Raw genomic sequence first — 21,066 nt, 5'->3', positions numbered from 1 at the left:
AGGGACGGGAAGCAAAGGGAAAAGAGGAAGCGACACGGGAAAGAAGACAAAGCAAAAACCCCGCGGAATCGTTCTCCTTCGCGCGGGCCACCGGAGGCGCTCCCAAATTTTCGGCAGCCTCCCAAATCACGAAAGAGAGAGAAAAGAGAAGAGCGAAGGGATAGTAAGAGACAAACACGAAGCAAAGCTACAAACCTTTGTGGAGAGAAAACACAACTCGTAGATCATGCAGACGGTTTCCTGTCCTGCCCTCCTGAACCCAAGTCACTCTGCATGCTCTTGGCCTCGCGACCAACTGGCAGCGAGCGCATGCAGATATTTGCGGGCGGCTTCTAGACGACGCTTTTTGCGAAATTCCCCGTCTTACCAAGGCATCAATTGTCTTTCTCCTAGACACAGTCTCCGAATCTTTGCCTGTTCCCTTTCCAGGTCGCTTAGTTGCGCTTCGCTGTTTCTCCCGCCTGCATGCAACCTCCGCCGGACAACTCTAACTAGCGAGAAAATGCGAGAGTGTGCATCGCGTGAAAACGTTTTCCTGTGTGTACACACTTTCCCTCTCATCTTGCCGCTCTTCTCTCTCCGGCGAAATCTCTTCCTCTTCTACTGAGGTGAAGGTTACAGTCAATCTGTCTCAGCTTGTGTGCGACTGTGTCCTTGCCGTGCTCCTGTCCCTTCTCCTTTCTCGTCGTCTGCCTCTTCCTTCTCCTCTTCCTGCTTTTCTTCCATCTATTCTTTCTTCATTCTTCCCGTTCTTTCTTTTCCTGTTTTTTCTTTTCCCCTTCTTTCTCTTCCTCTCGGTCTTCCTTCTTGTCTTTCTTCATTCTTCCACTTCCGTTTCCTCTTTCTCTTCTTCCCCAAGGTTCTTCGTCTGTCTTTGTCGCTGTCTGACGCCTCGCCCACCTCGTTTGCTCCGAGGGTGATCGCGCATTCGAGGAAAGCGACGAGAAGGGAAAGGCGACAAGCTGTCTCTTGAGGGACGTGAATGCCCAGAAGAAAGCATCGCTTGGAAAGGCACACGCGCTCGTTTCCCGCCCCGCCTGTTGCCCCGTCTCCCTTTCTCTTTCGCTTCTCCGTTGCTTCCTCTCGCCTGTCTTTCCTCTCCGGAGCGACATGCCCCTGAAGCGAGAAGATGAGGCTGGGAGGCCCCTCCCCGCTGCCGGAGGACACGCCGCGCAAAAAGGATCGCGCAGCCTTGCCGCGAGAACGGGATCGCCACAGACGCGGAAACACTCCAGAAGGAGAGAACGGAGATGCAGCGAGACGAAAACGGAGGAAAACCGTGTGTGGCGAGGTAACGACCGACCTGTCACGGCGCGCTTGCACGGGCACGTGAGAAAGGCATAAAGCAACTTGCGCGGTCATCTTCGCTTGAACACTGAGGAGCCTGCCTCGACGCGACAGGTCACGCATGCACATCAGCGTGACGCGCCGCACGTGGTACACGCGAATGAAAAGGCACCACTTTCTCTCTCTGTTTGTGTAGAGTCACGTCTGGAGAGTTTCTCAAAACCTGGTGAATTGCACCGTACGTTCGACGCTGTGCACTCGGATAGGCGCGTACCCCTCTGTGGCTTCCTCTCGCTCCCGTAGCGCCCCTGCGCTCTCCCTCTGGATGCAGACACCGTGTGCCGCACTGCACACGCGTGGCGCTATATACAGCCATATGCATCTACATAACATGTATAACTAGGCACTTCGCTCTATATTTATCCCTATATATCCCTATATATACATGTGCTCGAGCATACAGCCATTTACGTATCCACATGTATGTATGCATATATATATATATATATATATCCATATGTATATATATATATATATATATATATATATATATATCCATATGTATATATATATATCCATATGTATATATATATATATATATATGTCTCCATATATGTCTCCGTATCTATTCATATATGTACATGTGCATTGGGGAAGTCGGGGCTTGTCGCATGCGCCTGCGTGGCCGTCGCGTTTCTGTGTGCCTCGCTGGAGCGCTTCTGCTACCTGAGAACGCGGGTTCATCCACGCGAGAGAGACACAAACGCCCTTTTCCCGAGTGTTTCAGTTTGATTCTCAGGGTGTACCTACACCTTCGAAGACGCGGCTTTACTGGAACGCAGTTTTCGAGGAGACGGCAGAGTCTCAGTACTTCATTTCTTCGCGGCGCGTGCGGCAACTCGTCGAGGAGTTGCTGCTGAGAACGCCCGGCGCGCCCGCGAGCTCGGCCGAGTCGCAGAACCTCCTTGAGGCTCTCGTCTCGCTTTCCGTCTTTGGAGACGCGAAGCAGCCACACGCGCTCGCTGCAGGCGGGCCATTCGTCCCCAGACGCGCTCGCACGGCTTCCCTCGTGGAACTCATGTGCGGCGGCCGCGGCAACCAGGTGCGTCGCAAAGCGAGAGAAAGGGGGGGGAGACAGAGATGGAAAGAGAGAAGGGGAGAGAACAGGGAAGAGGCGGCGAGAGAGAAGGAAAGAAAGTACGAGAGCAAGAAAGTAAGAGAGAGAGGGAGTAAGAAAGAGGGAAATAGAGATTGAGAGAGAACGAAACAGACAGAGGAAGGAATAGGGTGCAAGACGTGATGTGGGAAAATCGTGGCGAAGAGCGAACGACGCGCTCAGGAGCAACAGATGACGAGGCTGAATTCTCTCGAGGTCTTTCTTCCGAGACGTTTCTACACATTCACTTCCGTTTCGGCTTGTAGCCGCGTTCCCTCGCCTTTCCCTGTTCTGTTCCTGGCGGGTGTTCAGATTGTTGATCCATTCCGTCTTGACCAACTGCCGCACTTGTGCCGTTATGTGTCAGCCTGTCTCGCTGTCTCGGCTTTTTGGTTCCCTTTCCGTCGGGTCTGGCTTCTCGTTCTGCTGTTTCTCGCTCGCCTCGGAGTCACCTGTTTCCTGTTTTTGTTTGTCTTTTCCGTCTCCGTGTCTCACGTGTCTTTCTGCTTCGCGGCCTTGCGTCTGCTCTTCCCATCCCAGATCTCGTTCCTGTCTCCCCTCTCGCCGCTCTTTCGCGCCTATGTTGGCATCGACGTGTCCGACCGAGCCCTCTCTCTCTCACGTTCTGCCTCGTCTCCTGCCTCATCGTCTTCTCCCTCTTCGCCTTCGTCTCCCTCGTCTTCTTCTTCTCCCCCTTCGTCTTCGTTTCGCTGTCCTTCTCTTTGTTCCTCTGCGGCTTCCTCCGCGGCAGGCTTGTCGCGCACCGAAGCGCTGGAGAAGGCGAATAAATGCCGGTTTCTGCTGCAAGATTGCGCGTCTCTGGGCGACGACTTGCCGCTCTTAAAGACGGCGTTTGCGCTCCTCATCGCCGGACTGGACGACCTCCTCGTGCGAAATTCCTCCGACTTTGGCGAAGAGGCCGAAGGCGCCGAGGAGGTCGATGCGGTCCTCGCCTCTGCCGGCGCTGTGCTGTGCGTCGGCGGGCGCCTCCTCGTGCTCGAACCCACGTAGGCGAGCACGGGACAAAAAGGAGAGAGACACCGAAAAAACAGAACGAGCCGCAAAGAAGAGAGAGGGGACAAGAGTGGGGGCGAAGGGGGGGGGGGGAGGAAGAAAGCGCAGAACAGAGGGGAGCAGAGACGAGAGACGGGAGAGAAAGGGGGAGAAGAGAGACGGGAGAGAAAGGGGGAGAAGAGAAGAGAGACGGGAGAGAAAGGGGGAGAAGAGAAGAGAGACGGGAGAGAAAGGGGGAGAAGAGAAGAGAGACGGGAGAGAAAAGGGGGAGAAGAGACGAGAGAGAGGCGAGAAGGGGGAGAAGAGACGAGAGACGGGAGAGAAAGGGGGAGAAGAAATGGAGAACGGACCGGTGAAGCAGAGGAGCCGAGGGAGGCGAAAGCGAGAAACGTTTTAGCAAGCATGGCGAGGCGTGTGAAAAGGATTGGAACGTTCTCGCGTTGTTTGCTCTCGGGGTGTATCCAACTTGAGAAACTGACGCCGAGAAAAGCTCCACACACGGACAAAGCGCAGCAGAGCGAGAGATCTAGAACGAGGCAAGAGAGGATCGAAGAAAAAGGTTTCGTCTGCAAACGAACGCTCTTCTCTTAGTTCGTCTCGTCGCCTCTTTTTGGTGTTGCTACGAAGCCGGGAAAGGGTCAGCCTCTCGCTTCTTTTGCCGCGTGGTTGTCTCTTGACTTCCCCATTGCTTGCCATTCCCGTCCTCTGCTTTTTTTCGCGAATCTCCCGGCGTTTCGCGCATGCAGCCGCCACCTTCCCGATCTCCTCCTCGCCGTCACGAAGGCCCTGTTGTCTCCCTCGGGCGCTGCGCGGTTTCTTCAGCTTGCACGCGTCGCGGTTGCCGACTCGGTCGTCGCCTTTCTCTTTCGGCGCGAATCGGCGGCCTTTGCGGGCGAGCGGAGTATCGAGGCGCTCCGCGCGTTCTACGCCAGGCACATCCGACCGTAGGAACCGTTCGCCCCGCTTCACCGGAAATGAGCAGGGAAACGGCAGAGCTGCAGGGGGTTGCGGAAGAGATGAAACGTTCGGAACGCACGCAAACACAGAGACGCCAGGTGGACTTTGGTGGACGTTGGGACGCCATCCGCGCTTTCAAATATAAGTCAGAAGGACAAACAAAATCCCTTTCTGCAGACACGCAGCTGCGAACAGATAGGTGTGCATTTCCGTGCATTTGCGTCTATTCATCCATATGCATAGGTATATATGTATATATAGATATTTATATATATATATATATATATTTATATATGCATAATTCTGCATCTCTGTGTATTCGTGTATTCGTCTCTGTCTCTCTCTACATATATATAGAAAGAGAAAGGAAATGCTAATCTTAGAGGACTCTTGTTTTTTTTTCTGGCATCTGGGGTACCGTTCGGTTCTTTTTCTTCTTGTTGCAGGCTCGCGGCGCTTCCGGCTCTAGGACTGGACGCGTCTCGCCTAGACGTCGACGACTTGCGAACGCGCCTGCCTCTAGTACAGCACCTCGCGAGGATTCAGGCCACGGCCGAGCTCTCGTTTCTTCTTCTCCAGGTCACCCTCTCTTGCCCGGCTGCATGCAAATAAAATTCGCAACAGCGCCTACGCTGTCTCCCTGGACACATATATATATATATATATCACATATATTTATGTATGTATATTTATATTATATTTATATATTATATATATTTATATATCACATATATTTATGTATGTATATTTATATTATATTTATATATTATATATATTTATATATCACATATATTTATATCACATATATTTATGTATGTATATTTATATTATATTTATATATTATATATGTTTATATATCACATATATTTATGTATGTATATTTATATTATATTTATATATTATATATATTTATATATCACATATATTTATATCACATATATTTATGTATGTATATTTATATTATATTTATATATTATATATGTTTATATATCACATATATTTATGTATGTATATTTATATTATATTTATATATTATATATATTTATATATCACATATATTTATATCACATATATTTATGTATGTATATTTATATTATATTTATATATTATATATATTTATATATCACATATATTTATATCACATATATTTATATTATATATATTTATATTATACACATTATATATATATATATATGTATATATATATATATATATATTATGCATATACCTATTTAGATTCATAGTTGCAGATAGATCAGCGCCTGGTAGGTGGATGCACCTGATCGGCAGGCGTAGTCGCAAACCCGATTTCCCTGGCGTGGGCGTCACAGATGCCGTGAGAGATTCCTGCGGGCGTTCTTTCCGGGCAGATCAGTCGTGGTGTCGCCGGCGAGTCCTGTCCCCTTTATGTCCCCCGGCCTGCGACTGTGTCTCGATTGTGGTCCAGGCGTGCCTTTGTGGGAACGTCGAGGCGGCGGCGCTCCTTCTTGCTCGAGGCGCAGACCCGAATGTCTCTTTTCCTCGAGAGTTTTTCTCCTTTCTCTCCCCTCCGGAGACTTCTTCTCGTTCGTCTTCCTCTGCTGCCTCGCTGGTCAACGAATCGTCTTCAAGAAGAAACAACGCCCCAGATACACCCGAAGGCACGTCGTCTCTTCCTTCTTGTTATTCGTCGCCTTCCTCTCCTTTCTCTCCGTCACTCTCTTGTTCCTTTTCGTGCTCTCTTTCTGCGTCGTCTCACGCCACGGCCTGCGAGGCTTCTTCCTGGTGTCCCCCCCCGCGGCACAAACCTGCGGGCCGAACGCGGCCGTTGCACGTTGCGGCGGCGCGTGAAGATCTGCGTCTCTTTCTGTTGTTGCTCCAGCACGGCGGAGATCCTTCCTTGGTGAACGAGGACGGTCTGAGAGCTGAGGACATCCTCGCGAACGCAGCGAGGCAGCGGCTGCTCGAGCAGCAGGCAAGTCGCCCTCTTCGCCCCGCCGGAGACCCAAACGGCGGAACGACGCGCGAAGGAAAGCTGCGCAACTCACGCCAAGGCAGCGCGCGAGACGCCCGGCGACTGGAAACAGCCGCGCAGGCAAACCGTGACGCGCCAGCAGAAACTGCAGCAGGCGAAGCAGGAGAAAAACGGGAAGCAGGTGCGCGCGAGGGAAACAGTGGCCGAGAGACGGTGGGGAGAGGCGTCGCAAGATACGCGTCGGCCGCTCGACGTGGAACAGGCAAATCCACGGGCGGCGATGCCGCTGATTTCGGTTGGACACGGTCACTCATTCCTTCTTCTGACGAGGAGACGGAACGTCCGTCTGCTCGGCCCTCTTGGCGAGAACGCTGCGGCGGCCCTCAAGAAGACGACGGGAGTTTCGTTTTGCCACCGGACGTCGCGCGTCTCACAGGCAAGTCGGACGATGTAAGAGAGCGTGACTTGCGAAATGTGGCGCTCCTGTCGTGGCTCGGCGCGGCCGTCGCGCGAGAAGACCGGAAAATCGCGGGGGATGACGCGAAACACGAAGCCAGTGAGACTCTGGAGGAAGAGGAAGAGACCGGAGACTTTCTCGAGCTCCTTGCCGCGGAATTCAACGGACCGCTCGTTTGGCCATTCGTCAACCCGATCGAAGTACGAAACCAACGAGGTTCTCTCATCTGCATGCATTCCTTGGATGCATGCACACACATACCTCTCCCCCTGCGTCTACCGACGCCGCGTCACGTAAAAATACATATCTATCTCTACACATCTATATACGTATCCATTATATACGTATACGTATATATAAGTATACATATATATATATATATATATATACGTATATATATATATATATATACGTATACATATATACATATATAACTAAAGGACCTGGGAATTATAGTCGTTCCCTTCCATGCTTACATAAAGCCTCTCTTGCTTTGTTCCTCGTTGCTTTCTATAACGTCACAAAGTAACCTTCAGAATCAAACGTAACTCCGCGGCTGAGCGAGCGCGTTTGATGTGTAGTGCACCCTGGCGTCGGTCTGGGCTTGTCATCACACTGGTGCAGCGGTGAGCGAAGCCGTAGCATGCGCAGTTTTACACACTTATAAATACATATATATATATATATATATTTATATGTTTATATACATACCTATATATATGTAGATATGGCGTTTCATATTTTTCTCCCTTTTTGGTGATTCAGGTGATCGACGCTTGCCATCGGCGCTTCCCGCCTCTCGAGGGTCTCTACGGGGCTCGTCCCCGTTAACTTTGCGGCGTTCCTCCACGCAGAATCAAGCGTCAACGATTGGTGGCAGAAAACACGAAAGAACGCTGCTCCCCTCCACCCGGTCCTCTTCTGAAGCGTGCGTGCAAAAATCTGAAGCTGCACAGGTCTGCGTCTGTCTGTGAATCTACGCAGGCAGTTAGTCCGGACTGCGTTCAGGCAGCTACCGCCCGCGATGTGGATGGGTAACGGTCCTTTCAGGGAGCGGTAGGCTTGTCAGTTACATCTCGATTCATCTATATTTACATATATGTACATATGTGCATATATACTTGCTCGTCACGTCGTGCGTTTACCAACACGAAGCGGTCCCTTGAGTTCCTATGTGTAGATGCGTCGTGCGCGGTGGGTAGGGATGCACCCCACAAGAGGTATGAGGCTCCCCACGCTTCCTCGCGTCTCTCCGTGTCGCCAATTTTTAAAAAGTTGCCTCTCGCATGCCCGCTGTTGCTTCGGCTTATATTCGGAGCGCCGAAGCTCAAACTGCGCAGAGCTTCCGCGTTTTGGCTTTCGCGTGCTTGCTCGCCTCTCGTCTCTCCCTTGTCTTTTCAAAACGCCTCGCCACAGAACTTCATCCATGCACGAGGTCTTGCGGCTTTCCAGCCGATCCCCGATTCGTGTCGAAGATTCAATCGATTTCAAGGTCCACCTTCGCGGTTGCGAGGCGCAACTCGCCTCTCTCAGCGCCGCGTTCCTGCGTTGCGTCCAGTTCGTGTCGCAAGTGCACCTCTGAGGCACGGCTCTTGCTCTTTTTAGGAGATCGCGTTGTAGGAAAAAGCGCGTTCGGAATCCCCAGGAGAGACTGCCACGAAGACGCGACCTCCGCACAAAGGCGCTCTTCAGAGCACAAAGACCAACCTGCTTCCCTCGCTTTCCGACCCCGAAACTCTTGGCGCGTGCGCGCCGTGGAGCTCCGGCCCCGCCATGCCCACGTTGTCTCGCGCAAATATATCCCTTTTCCAACGCCGTGAGGACGCAAAGGAGAGCACGAGAGAGAGAGAAAAAGAGAGAAAGAAGGGAGAAAGAAGGGAGAGAAAGGAGGGAGAAGAAACGAAGAGAGAAGGACGAACGAAACGGGACGAAGCTAACGGAGACGCGCTCCAAACGAAGGGGTTTGGGAGCAAGAGAGAAGGTAAGCAATTTGAAACTGGAGCAGAGGCGCGAAAGAAGAAATGGGGAATGGACACGGCCAGGCACAGATGCAGACTGGTTATGCAGCGTCGTGTGGAGCCGCTGCCGTCTGGGACAGAGCGTGACGAAAATCGAGAAAAAACGCGACAACGGAACCGAGAGAAAGCGGCGCAGGAGAAACGAGAGCAGAGACAGCATACACATCTTTGCGAATTGCAGAGTATGCGTTGAGAAGAGAACAATAATCGGCAAAACGGAGCAAACAGCGAGGAACAGTGACAAAAATGGAATCCGATCCAAATGTACATGCAAATATATATAAATATATTCATATCAATATATATATATATATATATATATATAAGTATATATATAAGTATATATGAATATATATATGCATGCATACGCGTGAAACACCCGGATCTGCATGCGAGTCTTTCTTATCAGCTGAGCCTTCACCTTGTCACCTGCTTGGGCTTTTTTATTCGCGCCTCTTGGTTCGCGTTTGGGGTTCATCTCACCTCCGGCCTTTGAAGGCGTCGGTGAGGGTCTGGAACAAACCGCCGCTGAGGGACTGCGGAGACAGCAGAAAGCGGCGAGACGGATGTTTTCGCAGAACCGCCTAGACCGTAACTGATGTCGAATGGCAAGTCGTAGGAATTGAAATCCAACCCTCTGTGCTGTGCAAAGACAGCTGTACCCCTCCACTGGTGAGTCTTCGAGCATGCAGCGGAAACGGGGGGGTCTACGGCTCGTAGGCAGGTTCGAGAGTCAGCGAGTGCATCGTCTTTGCTTCCTCACAGGCTCTCCGCAAAAAGCGTCAAGAGAGCGACGCTGTCCCAGACTCGAGCGTTGCGTCTGTCATCCTGTTATCGAGCGTCAAACATCGTTTCCTCTTCTTTCAAAGGAACATTTCGTGTTTCTCTTACTTGAGAGCCGGCGCTCTTCGCAGCCTCCGCCTCGCGTTGCATGCCTAGTTCAGAGTACCACATCGCCTGTTCCTCCGGATCCTTCACCTTTGGAACGATTTTCGCTGAAAACGAAAAGACACATCCGCGGCTGACACTCCACAGGTTGCAGCCACAGTCTTTCTCTATCAATATACACAGCGAATACAAACATCTATTTACATAGAGAATATGTCACACCTAGTTCCGAAATACTGCGATGCATCAACCAATAGGTGTCTGCATGCACGTGGACTGTGCATCTCGGTCTCCTCCTGCTGTATGTACACCACGAACACAAGTGCATGCGTGCCGCATGTGCACGGCGGCGAGTCGACGGGAGAGGCGATCCTTTTCCTTCTGAGACTTCCACGTGGCGCTCGCCTGAGGACCAACGCGCGCCTTCCACGATTCGCTTCTCACCAGCTGTGTCCCAGCTCTCGTTCCGCATGCAGGCGATGATGAAGGGATCGTAGCCGACCGGAGACGTTCTGTACTGGGCGAAGGCGAGGAGTTCCTCGAAATAATGTCTGAAAAGAAAAACGCGTCACGTGCCTCCCATTTCCGCCTGTTCACAGCATGCGCCTTCGCTTAGAGACTTCCTGGTTTTTCCAGCAGTCTCTTTTCAGGTCCCTTCTCGCCTGTACGCGGCATCTGGGAAGGCCGCCGTGAGAAGTGAGCGTCTCTCGATTCCACGCCTCTCTCTTCTTCGATATTTCTCTTTTTCCGGTTCACTTTTTCCCTTTTACCCGTCGCTCGTGCTTCTCCCTGCGCAGCCTCAGCTGCGTTTCCGCCTTTCTCCGCCTCCTTCTGCCTCATGTTGCCCCGTTGACAGCTCCGTATCTCCCCCGCGCATCCTCTTAAAAGCCGAGGGCGAGGAAAAGGCGAGGCGGCAACTTTGCGCAAAAACCTGCGTTCGGTCAACAAGCGTTTCTCCTTTTCTGCACCCGATTCACTCGGCTGCCGAGCGTTCTCTATCCATGCAAACGCCAAACGTTCCTTGGCCTTCTCGCTTCTTTCATCTCCTTCCCTTTGTCTCGCTTCTTTCATCTCTCTTCCTTTGTCTCTCTTCCTTTGTCTCCTTCCCTTTATATCTCTTCCTTCATCTCTCTTCCTTTGTCTCCTTCCCTTTATATCTCTTCCTTCATCTCTCTTCCTTTGTCTCCTTCCCTTTATATCTCTTCCTTTGTCTCTCTTCCTTTGTCTCGCTTGCTTTGTCTCTCTTCCTTTGTCTCCTTCCCTTTATATCTCTTCCTTTGTCTCGTCTGCCTTCTCTTTGCCGCTTTCCGCTTCTTCGCTTTCATGGTGTGCGTCTCACCCGTCAGCGAGTGCGTCGATCTTACACCGCCAGTAGCGCTTGTCGGGGATTTTGAACATCTTCTGGAGGTGGTCTGCCTCGTGGAACTCCATTCTGCCAAACGAAGAAAGACCCGCGGGACGGCAGGCGAAACGTCAAAGCAACAGTCCATCAACGGCCCGTCTCCAGTGGCAACGACAATCTCCGCTGAAAAGGGAACGTCCGTTCACTATATACTTATATATACATATATACATACATATATATATATATATATATATACATGTTTGTATACGCAAGCATGTATATTTACAGGAATACACATGTGTAGCTGTAGCTCCACATCAACGGCCATGAATGAGCATGCATATGCATCCATCAGTAGACAGCTGAATAGATGTGTCGTCACGCACGTGTGCGTGAGCAAAAGGCAGCTGCACGAAGGCCTTTGTTCGTTGAAAAACACGTCTTTGCTTTTTGGAAACACGATTGAGTCACGCGATGCGGAGCACAGCGGGTCCACAGTTGCCGGCGCCAAGGCAGAGAGGTGCGTGCAGGCCAGACCCGCGCGAAAGCTCCGCCGAGAGGCGCGCAGTTAAACGTTAAGCTTGCGATTCCTCGGGTTTCCGTGAACTCTGCAAGACGCGGCTACCAAGATCCAACTCATCGTCCGCATCATAGCCCGGCCACTCCGCACCCCGCTCGACAGGAACGACGAGTTGGGAAACGACACAGAAGGCACGCTTTGCCTGTGTCGTTCGGTCGAAACAACCCAGCAACACAGCCGCGCTCGACGCCCCAGACTTACTTGAGAATCACCTGTCGCACCGTTTCCATCAGCGGCATGCCCACAAAGACATGCGGCGGATTCGGCCAGCCCTGCGTGTTCGCCTTCACTTCCAACTCGTTCTGAAAAAAACACCAGCAACCGACCTCGCGTTCGCATGCATCACACAGATATCGATGCGCATGTAGAAACAAATATATATATATATATATATATATATGCATATACATATATATATATATATATATGGAGACGAGACTGATTAGCCTCTACAGCCGCACGCAAGTTGGAATTAGTTGCGTGTGTGGTATCGTTACAGATTGTTTCGAGGCAATTTTGGTTCCAAATTTTTCCACAGGACAGCAAAGCGTCGTTTTGCCTGTCTTCGATGGCTTCCCCCCTCCCTCTGCCTACTCTGTGCGGTCTCCACATCGCGTGAGGAGGCGTCGCCTGAAAACGCTTCTCGAAAAGATCCCCCTCGCTAGACGCCCCCCTGTGCCTGGAGACGGGCTGCCTACCTGGTAGTTGAGGAGGTCAATTTGCGAGAGCGTTTGCGCATGCGCGAAGGCTGCGAGGTCGTGCGAGTTTCTGCATGCAGCGAAGAAGGTCGCGGCGCGTCCCAGCGCATGCTTCTTGCCTTCCCAGGAGCGTTGTCGCGACGCGATGTTCAGCGCCGTCAAGCCTGCGTCGTACAGCCGCTTGCTCCTCTCGAAGTACAGCTGTAGCTGCGCAGAAAAAACGAAAAACGCTGGAAAGACGTCGTAACATCCGGACGGTCTCCGCGGCCCCGCGCCGCCGAGAGCCGCAAGATCGGGGGAGCCCGGCGCGCAGCGACGCGGCAAGAAAAAACAAAAAGATTGGGAAACGCAAAGAGAGAGAGAGCACGAGAAAAGCGGAAACCACGAAGAGAGAACACGAAAGAGAGAGAATGAAAGACAAAGAGAAAGAGAGGAGACTTAAAAGACGGGCGACATCGCAAGTGGAAGCAAAAACTGGCCCCTTCTCTTTTGAGTCGTTTCTACCTACCATGTCTCGTTGGCCCGTCTCTCGGCAGTACAAGGCAAAGAGGTCTTGCGCGAGAGGCCGATCCTGAAGCACTTCAGTCAGCAACGAGAGGTCGGCTCTGCGAAGGAAATACAAACGTCTCGACCAGAGGTAAAGCCGCAGGCGACTCCAGAAGACGCGCGACGACCCAGCAGTCGAAAGCTTCCACGAGACGCGTGGCAAGGCGTCGAAAACCCGCGGAGAACGCACGTAACGTAACACAGAATTGGGAATTTCACAGAGGGACGACAAGTGCTCGTCGCAGACAGAGACAGAGCTAGACCCAGACCGAGGCGACATCCGAGATTGGGGAAAGAGGAGAGACAAGGGAATGCTTGTTTGACAAGACTGGCCGCATTTCCTCATCCCAGTGGCCAACCGTGAGGCGGCAAAAACTCTCTACGATTCAAAAAATGGTTCTGGACTGCCTACGCCTACTCGTCGCCGGTTGTCTGTTGCTCGTGAGCGAGAGCGCTGTACAGACACTGCATGACGAGGTCTGGGTCGCCGGCCCCCACCGCCTTCTCCGTCGCAATGTTCAGTTCTGCGAGTTTCAGCAGCATTTTGACTTGTTCCTGCGAAGCGCGGAGGAAGACGAAACCGCATTTCAGGACTCTGGCGAAACACGCACGGAAGGCGGCAATTCACGACTGTCCCGGCGGCGGAGTCGCTTCAATTCCCCGAACGAGGCGAGAAGAAAACAAGAAGCTGAGCGAGACCCCGCGAGCGGAGCGAGAGGTCGAGACGAGGACAGAGTGGGAAAACGCCAAGCGCTAACCACGAGAACATGGCGAGAATGACAGCCGCACAAGGGGAGACAAACAGGTACCACGAAACGAAATGCAAGCTTTCGGGAAACAGCCGCTGCCAGCATTCTCTGTCAGCACTCTCAGCGCTCTTTCTCTTTCCTCTCCTCTGGACCTTTCTGCCCGTCCTGCTCTCTCGTTCTTTCTCTTCTCGTCTGTTCCCTCTCCTCGCGCGGTGTTTTTTTTGGCCGAGCGTTCCTCACTTTGGTGACCACTTCGAATTCGACGAGCCGCGTGGCGAGCACGGGTCGCCCAGCCTGTGCGGCGCAGAGCGCAACCTTCGCAAAGGGGAGAACCGGCGAGATGGCGTCGGGAGTGCTCCGTCCGCCTCTCTGTGCGCCGCTCGACTCGAGGGGAGGCGGCGCGCCGAGGACCAGCGCGGCGTCGCCGGAAGCCAGGGAGAGGCGTCGGCACACCACAGCCGACAACTCCTCGTCCGTCAAAGACACGCTGTGGTGGATCTTCTCCACGGCCCAGGAAGCTAACACGGCGCGCGCCGGCAGCCCGACGTACTGGCAAATGCGGTACGCAAGCAGGTGTTGTCGTCGACTGCAGAGAGGAACGGAAACGAAGGGAAGCGAACCACAAGACATGCGGGCTGCGGGTTTTGGCGCGTCGACATCTGCGGTTCATGTCTGTCCGGGCACAAAAGCGGGTGTGCACGTGGCTGACCGTCGGGGCGCGCCGCGCAATGCAGCTCGTCGGGGAAAAGCAGAAGCGGCGAGTCAGTCGCCCACGCGTAAAAAGAGGAAACGGAAGCAAATACCGCGAGTTTCTCGCGTCCGCCAGAGACAGCAGGTGCGACGCCCACGAGAAAGCAGCAGGAGACACAGAGACCGCGAAGGAGACAAAGAGACAGACAGAGAGAGCAGGACGATAGCGAGGGAAAGAGGGGAAGACACACCGACACGAAACGAGAGGTAGAGAGGAAGGAGACAGCCGTGCCGCCAAGCGACGAAGAGATGTTTCGGTGGAAATGAAGTGGGAGAGAGGACACGAGACGTTGGGACTAGGCGGAGAAGAGTGGCCGAGGAAACACGCAAAGGAAGAAGGAGAAAGCAAGCAGGCGCCGAAGGTAAAGGCGCCGAGAAGGTCGAACCTACTTGGCGATGCGACGAACGAGCGTGGGGAGACTCATGTGTCGCAGCTGCGCAACTGAGATGGGCATCTCCAGAGGCGGCTGGCGAACTGCGTAACAAATCCTGGAAGCCGGAAACGCACACGAAGCGCAGTGACAAGTAAAAAGAAACGACACAAAGACAAGAGTGACAAATATGCTGCACACATCGACAGGCTGTTACAATATATATATATATATATATATATAAATGTGTTTACGAGGATACACACGTACATCCCGAATACACAAAAGCACATAAGCCAAGATCCTCAGATGCACGCTCAGGCAATCAGAAATCTCTCTCTCTCTCTCTCTCTCTATATATATATATATATATATGAGGCGCACCTCTATAGACACGCGTCCATATACACATGCATATATCCGATCTGTCTACAGACGTGCATTTGCAGATATGGATGACAGGTACAATAAAGAAGGCTAACGGCATGCAGAGGCGATGGTGCTAGCGACAGTTCGGGGCACACCTACAGGGTCCTCGTTTTTGAGGCGGTGGAGAAGCCGAATGGAAACTGCGAAAATTGATGACATTGGACGGTCCCCTCCCCCCAGACAAACAGCCACTTGGCAGACTCCGCTCTTGCACGCAAAACACGGACACAAAATCCCATCCTGGAAAGGAGATACACACTGGTACATACAAATGCATTTATATATATGCATTTATACATATATATATATATATATATATATACGTTTGTGGGAGTCAGGAGAGAGGTCCGTGTGTATCTCTCGTCGCCTTTTCGTCGTTTTTCCATCGCAGGTTCCGCGTACCGAAGATCTCTGCATGCGCGCACGAAGGCTCGACAGCTCTGTCGGGCCTCGCCGTCCAGGAATTGACGACCAAACACTGCGGCCTGGAGGAGGAGCGCTGCCTGGTCAAAGTGCCATTCGTAGGTCGCCGCGTCGATGCATGCTTCTGCAGCGCCCGCTGCAGCCACGAAAACGCGGAACAGCGAAAACTGCATGCACGGGGAAACGCGAAAGACCCGCTCTGAAAACCGAGAAACGGTACATTTGTCCATGCCCACAACGCCTAGGCATGTGCACATCTTTTTCGGTGGAGAACTCGACACATGGCTATACATACGTTAAAGGATAGATGTGAATCTGTGTGTGTCTTCTCTCCGTCCTCACGGGACGACCTCTGCATGCAGGTTTGCTGTCGAGTCTGTGGTGAGGGGGTCAGAGTGTGCTCTTGGCGCTTTGGCTCTTTGTCGCGAAATTCCCTGGCTCGAAACGTGGCGCTCAGCTGAATCTCGCGCATGCACACCCTGCGTGCCTTCCGCCCTCATCCATTTGCGCGACCCGTCGGCCTCTCTGGTCGCCTGGGCCATCCAAACTTTTGCTCGCGTGTTCCGCTCTTTTTTTCCCCGAAACAACAATCTCTCCCCCAACGTTTTGCCGTCACACGATGAAACGTAGCCCTCGACACGTACAACCCCGCGCAAAAAGCGTGCGATTCGACCGTTTCAACGCACTTTAGACGCACCCATTGTCCGACTTCAAAAAAAAGCGCATGGTCAGGTGTTTGAAGCTTTCTGTATTCGATGCAGAGCTCGAATCTACCCTCTGCCGCGCGATCCCCCCGCACACTCACCCAAGTCCTGTTTGATAGACCGAAGGCTTTCGTCCGCTGCGGCGTCTTGTGCGCGGTAGCGCTCCATGGCGTAGCAGAGCATCGCCGGCGGTTCGCAACTGCCCACGGAGAAGACTGCGTCGGTGCTCGTCGCCACTCGGTGCAAAAACTCCGTTTTGTACGTGGACAAAATGCGCAGGCCGTCGACTTCGGAGACCAGAAAAAGACTCGAGCCCCCACTGCTCGTCCCGTACTGGTAAGGCAACCACTCGTTCTTCGGCCCGCCCAGAAACAGCGTGTGCTGAAACGCGAGACGCAGATGAGACACAGCCAGGCCTCAACCTCAAAAGACACCCGACGTCGCCACACACACGGCAAAAGGCACGCGCGCAACGCCCCACGGATGCGAGACCGCCTCGATCCACTTAGACATGCACTGGGGCGCTTCCTATATCCACACGCATCATCCACGTTTACAGGCATATGCATAGATACACATCCACACATACGCACTGGGGGCACATATGAGTACACATGCATACACTTGTAGGTATATATATATATATATATATATATATATATATATGTAGGAATGCGTGGGCTGGGAGAGGTGGACGCGCGCGGGGACAGGTAGGTGTCGGTAACTCTTCAGAATTTCCTTTGGAGAAAAAAGCGACTCTGGGAGAGACGTCTGAAGTTCTGGGCTCACCTGCACGTCGCCCGACGGGGTGTGCATGGGAATGTAAAGCGCGAGGCAGTCGTCGCCGCACCACTGGACCTGCTTCGGGCGTCGCTGCCTCTCGAGAATGGGCGAAGCAATGGCTTGAGGGACGCCCGCAGTCGACAACACCTTGAGTTGCCTAAGCAGCAGGCGCACATCACTCGTATCTCCACAGAAACGTATCTCGAAACATCTACACGCCTATTATGTGAGCCCCTACACACATACACAATGCATACACCCATGCCTGCATACATGTATATATGCACATCAACATTCGTATAAGCATGTGTGTACATATACGGCGTTGACGGCGTTGTCCATCTCTTTATATGCCTGCATGTGTATCGTCAGCGAGGCAGGCACATACGCGGATGAATAGATTCAATTTGCACGCAGGTCTGGTGGTTCTGGAAGAGGCATGTGAACACTTTGTAGTGCGCCGACCGGCGCTCGCTGTCCTGTGTCCACGAGCGGTGCGCGCCTTCTCCCTGCTCTTTTTCGTCCTTACCCGGAGGCCGAGAGACACGCCAGGAGACGGCCGGATCGGGAGACAGAGAGAGCGACGAAGGGACCGTCCTCCAGTCTGGGGGCAGCGAGAGTCGACGAATAAAGGGAAAAGTCGCGAGACAGCAGAAAAACGGGAATAGGCAGAAGGACGAAACGTGGAGCGGCACGTCAGGGAAGAAGTCTTCGAAATCTTTGGAAACGCATCTCGGAAAGGTATGCGCGAGTCTCTCGGTGTGTTTGGAAACCGGCGACTTTGCTTCCTCCTCGTTGGTTTGATGGCCAGTTGCTTCGTCAACCCCTCCCCAGTCTCCCGGTGTGCCTCTCCTTTCTCTGGGATCTGACAGGGGAACGTTTTTCCGATCTCGTCTCGTCTGCCTTTTCCCCATCTGGTGACGTGCTTCCCTCCGGCCCTCTTCCCGCATTGTTTTCGGTCGCAGCGCATCGCCAAGAAGACGGACCGACAAGCCGCGAGAAACCAGACACGGCGAGCCTCGCTTCTCGATTCTGGGACGCAAAAAACAGGACGGGGACTTACTTCAGGTCCACACAACGGTGTCGATCCAGGAGCAGAAGTGGGCCGTTTTCAGCAGCGACGAGGACGCGCGGCTCTTCGAGTTTCGTCGCCGAGGGGGAGAACCAGGAGAAGGTGCCCTCGGCGGAGTCGTGCGCGTTTGGAGACGGCGAGGGCAAGATGCACAAACTCAGAGGCGGTCCGCGCAGGCCTGGCGACAGCGAGAGACAGGAAACAGACCAGGCGTGGGGAAGCCAAAGGTGGAGGAAAAAGCGAAGCCAAACGAGGACGGGGAGCGGGGGGCAGGAAAACGGGACTCGCGGCACGACAGGTCGGCGATCCGCACGCGTCCTCGGCATCTCGCTGTCTCCGCTTTGGCCCCACTCTCTCTGCTTGCTTTACCTCCACTTTTTTCTCTTCTTCCTCCGGTTCCTGCTCTGAGCCTTCCCCCTTTTCGTCCGGGTCACTCCGTGCCCGTTACCTGGGTCTGGAAGGACGACGGCCTGGCACCGATCGAAAGCATCGTTGTAGTAGAAATTCAGAGCGGCGGTGAGCGCGACGATCCCGCAGCCGCCTACGACAGCTTGAACGAGGCCGCCCTCGACTTTCACGCGCTCGTCCAGCGAGAAAAAGTGCAGTTTCTCGCACTGTGGAGAGAAGGTCCGAACCACGCCGTCCTGAAAGACGCACACGAGCACCTGAAACACGCAGCGAGCGACAGAGCAAGGCCCCAAAGTCGCCTGAATGAGGCCGCATGCCCGAAGAGCCGAGCCATGCAGAGAGCACTCAAAAGCAAACGCAGTGAGATTCCCGAAATTCCATATATAGAGAGATATGGATATATATATATATAGAGAGAGAGAGATAGATATATCGATATAGATAGATATAGATAGATATAGATAGATATAGATAGTATAGATAGATATAGATAGATACCCCGTCTCTTCGCACGGGTCTCCTGTCGTGTTCCCACGTCTCTACCTATCCCGACTGTTTGTACAGGAGAGTGGGAGAATCGGTCGAAAGGCGCGCAGAGGTCTGTAGGTGTACGGATCAGTCAGTTTTTTACTCAGAGGATTTACAGTTCGCTGGCTGCATGCTGGCCAGTGAAATGAATAACTTTGAGCAACTGCAGAGGCACAACATGTAAGCCACTCTCGGAACGTAGGTGCACGGCAGAGGTGAGAGTTGAAGCACGCCTCTCTGCCAAGGGAACGACTGCGCGGCTTCTCTCGAACACGGCTCCGAGAGACGGATTTCTTCCGACGGCCTCGAAACGCACTTCGTCGTTGTTCCAGCTCATGCAGATGAGTCGGCTGTACGTCCACGGGGACTTCGCCAGCAGCCGCCCGCGGGCCGAGAAAATCTGTGGGAAACGAAGACCGGGAAAACGCGACACGCCGCTGTCCTCAGACGGAAAGAGAAAACGTGTCCTACCAGAAGTCTCTATGGGCACTCGCGCACAAGTGGCCCATCGCGTGTAGTGGTTTCCGGAGAATTGTTCAAAGACAACATGCGTTTGCAAGCTGCCTTTCGTCAGCATGGTTTCGACACCGCACGCGGTCTGTGCCTTTGTTTTGACTTCTTTAACTTTGGAGGGACAGCGGAAGGCACTCTACAACTACCGGATTGGTGCGGTTGAAAAGCGACGGATGGTTCGCGAATCTTCCATGCGGAGTTGCGCCCTTCGTCTGAACGCTCGATTGGCCGAGGACGGCTGGAGTCGAGTCATGTGAATTAAGAGCCACGAACGGGACCGAAGTCAATGAGATCTGTGTCCTGGGATCCCTAATTTGGACGCATCACATGACGACTCTCGGCCTGGAAGGCTGACGGGACAACTGCTAACAAGCACTCTGTTCCGCATGGAATTCCTCTGATCACCGCATAAAGTGCTTGAAGCGACCATTGTGGTGCGCCTGGCCATGTTGTATTATCTCTGCGAGGATCTCAGCTCTCCACTTTCCTTTAAAAGGGGTACAACAGCCAATGCCAAAGGCGTGGTTTTGTCTGTGAGTCGCGAAACTGGAGACGATTCCCTCTGAGGTGACGCTCGAGCCGAAGCCGATGGTGAGACGAATGGGAAACGCGGAAAGACAGAAAACAGCACCGACGTGGTTTCGGCGCGCAAGGCCTGCACGAGGATCCTTGGGTGTATAGACAGACTCATCGATCGACTGGGAGAGAACCTGTGGTGGTGCCCGTTCCGTCGAAGCAGCGATGGCAGGCATGTGCTGCCTTGTTTCGCACATGAGAAACTGTTCAGAGCAACGGACGCGCTGCATTTCTCACCTGCAATTCGGGCTTAATGTTCTTTCTCGCCGGCTGGAAAACCTTTTCGTTTCTGACACACGCGACCGGGCCTCCGTAAGGCGCGGCGGCAACGACAAACAGGTCAAAGAGTTGTCTCTCCTCCGTCCACTCCATGTCGAAGACGTCCAGTTTCCGGTACCACACGCTGTCTAGACACTGCCACTCGCTGCTGCCATTGGCGCCTGCCGTGAAGCTGAAGTCTGAAGTCACGAAATTCGGAGAAAGAAAGGGAGAGGCGGTCGGCAAGAGGCTCGAGCGCCCCGAGGCGAGGGGGGCAAACCCCGTAGGCATCACCATTGTCGAAGAGGCGACGTCGGAGGGACGAGCGAGAGGGACAAAAGGTGTGAAACAGGACGAAACGCGACGCGCTGCGTGGCCGCCGCGGGATGCTTTCGGCCTTTTCCAGCTGCGCGCCTCCTGTTCTCATTCACACCTGGAGACCCCTTGTCTTGTGTGTGTTTGAGTGTGAGTGTGTGTAGACCGGTGGCCTCTCTCCAGGAGACAGAGGAGCTGACGCCCCGGTCTGAGCCCGTTTCGTGTCTCGCGCTTTCCTCAAAAGGCCGGCTGATGAATCCCTGCGCAGGCGGGAAGCACGCCCATCC

General features: G+C 53.2%; 2 protein-coding genes across 2 annotated transcripts; one reads left to right on the top strand and one right to left on the bottom strand.

Annotated features, from left to right (window-relative positions):
• Nucleotides 1-1,129: 1,129 nt before the first annotated feature.
• Nucleotides 1,130-7,656, top strand: NCLIV_009620 (putative ankyrin repeat-containing protein; the record flags this gene model as incomplete). Its single annotated transcript, XM_003880477.1, has 7 exons — nt 1,130-1,291; nt 2,087-2,389; nt 2,984-3,450; nt 4,204-4,401; nt 4,861-4,993; nt 6,276-7,025; nt 7,591-7,656. The coding sequence occupies 7 exons, from the start codon at nt 1,130-1,132 to the stop codon at nt 7,654-7,656; spliced, it is 2,079 nt and encodes a 692-aa protein (XP_003880526.1).
• Nucleotides 7,657-9,322: 1,666 nt separating this feature from the next.
• On the bottom strand, nt 9,323-20,761 carry NCLIV_009610 (vps16-like protein, related; the record flags this gene model as incomplete). Its single annotated transcript, XM_003880476.1, has 18 exons — nt 9,323-9,379; nt 9,735-9,838; nt 10,176-10,282; nt 11,071-11,163; nt 11,858-11,958; nt 12,355-12,561; nt 12,863-12,959; nt 13,319-13,455; nt 13,890-14,235; nt 14,790-14,888; nt 15,602-15,758; nt 16,428-16,707; nt 17,116-17,266; nt 17,639-17,713; nt 18,173-18,359; nt 18,630-18,825; nt 19,434-19,517; nt 20,444-20,761. The coding sequence occupies 18 exons, from the start codon at nt 20,759-20,761 to the stop codon at nt 9,323-9,325; spliced, it is 2,796 nt and encodes a 931-aa protein (XP_003880525.1).
• Between the last annotated feature and the right edge of the window lie 305 nt (nt 20,762-21,066).

This window comes from Neospora caninum, chromosome IV, assembly GCF_000208865.1.
Source record: "Neospora caninum Liverpool complete genome, chromosome IV".
In the NCBI taxonomy this organism is placed as follows: domain Eukaryota; phylum Apicomplexa; class Conoidasida; order Eucoccidiorida; family Sarcocystidae; genus Neospora; species Neospora caninum.
The sequence above is the reverse complement of the archived record's forward strand: the minus strand, read 5'-3'. Positions and strand labels throughout refer to the sequence as shown.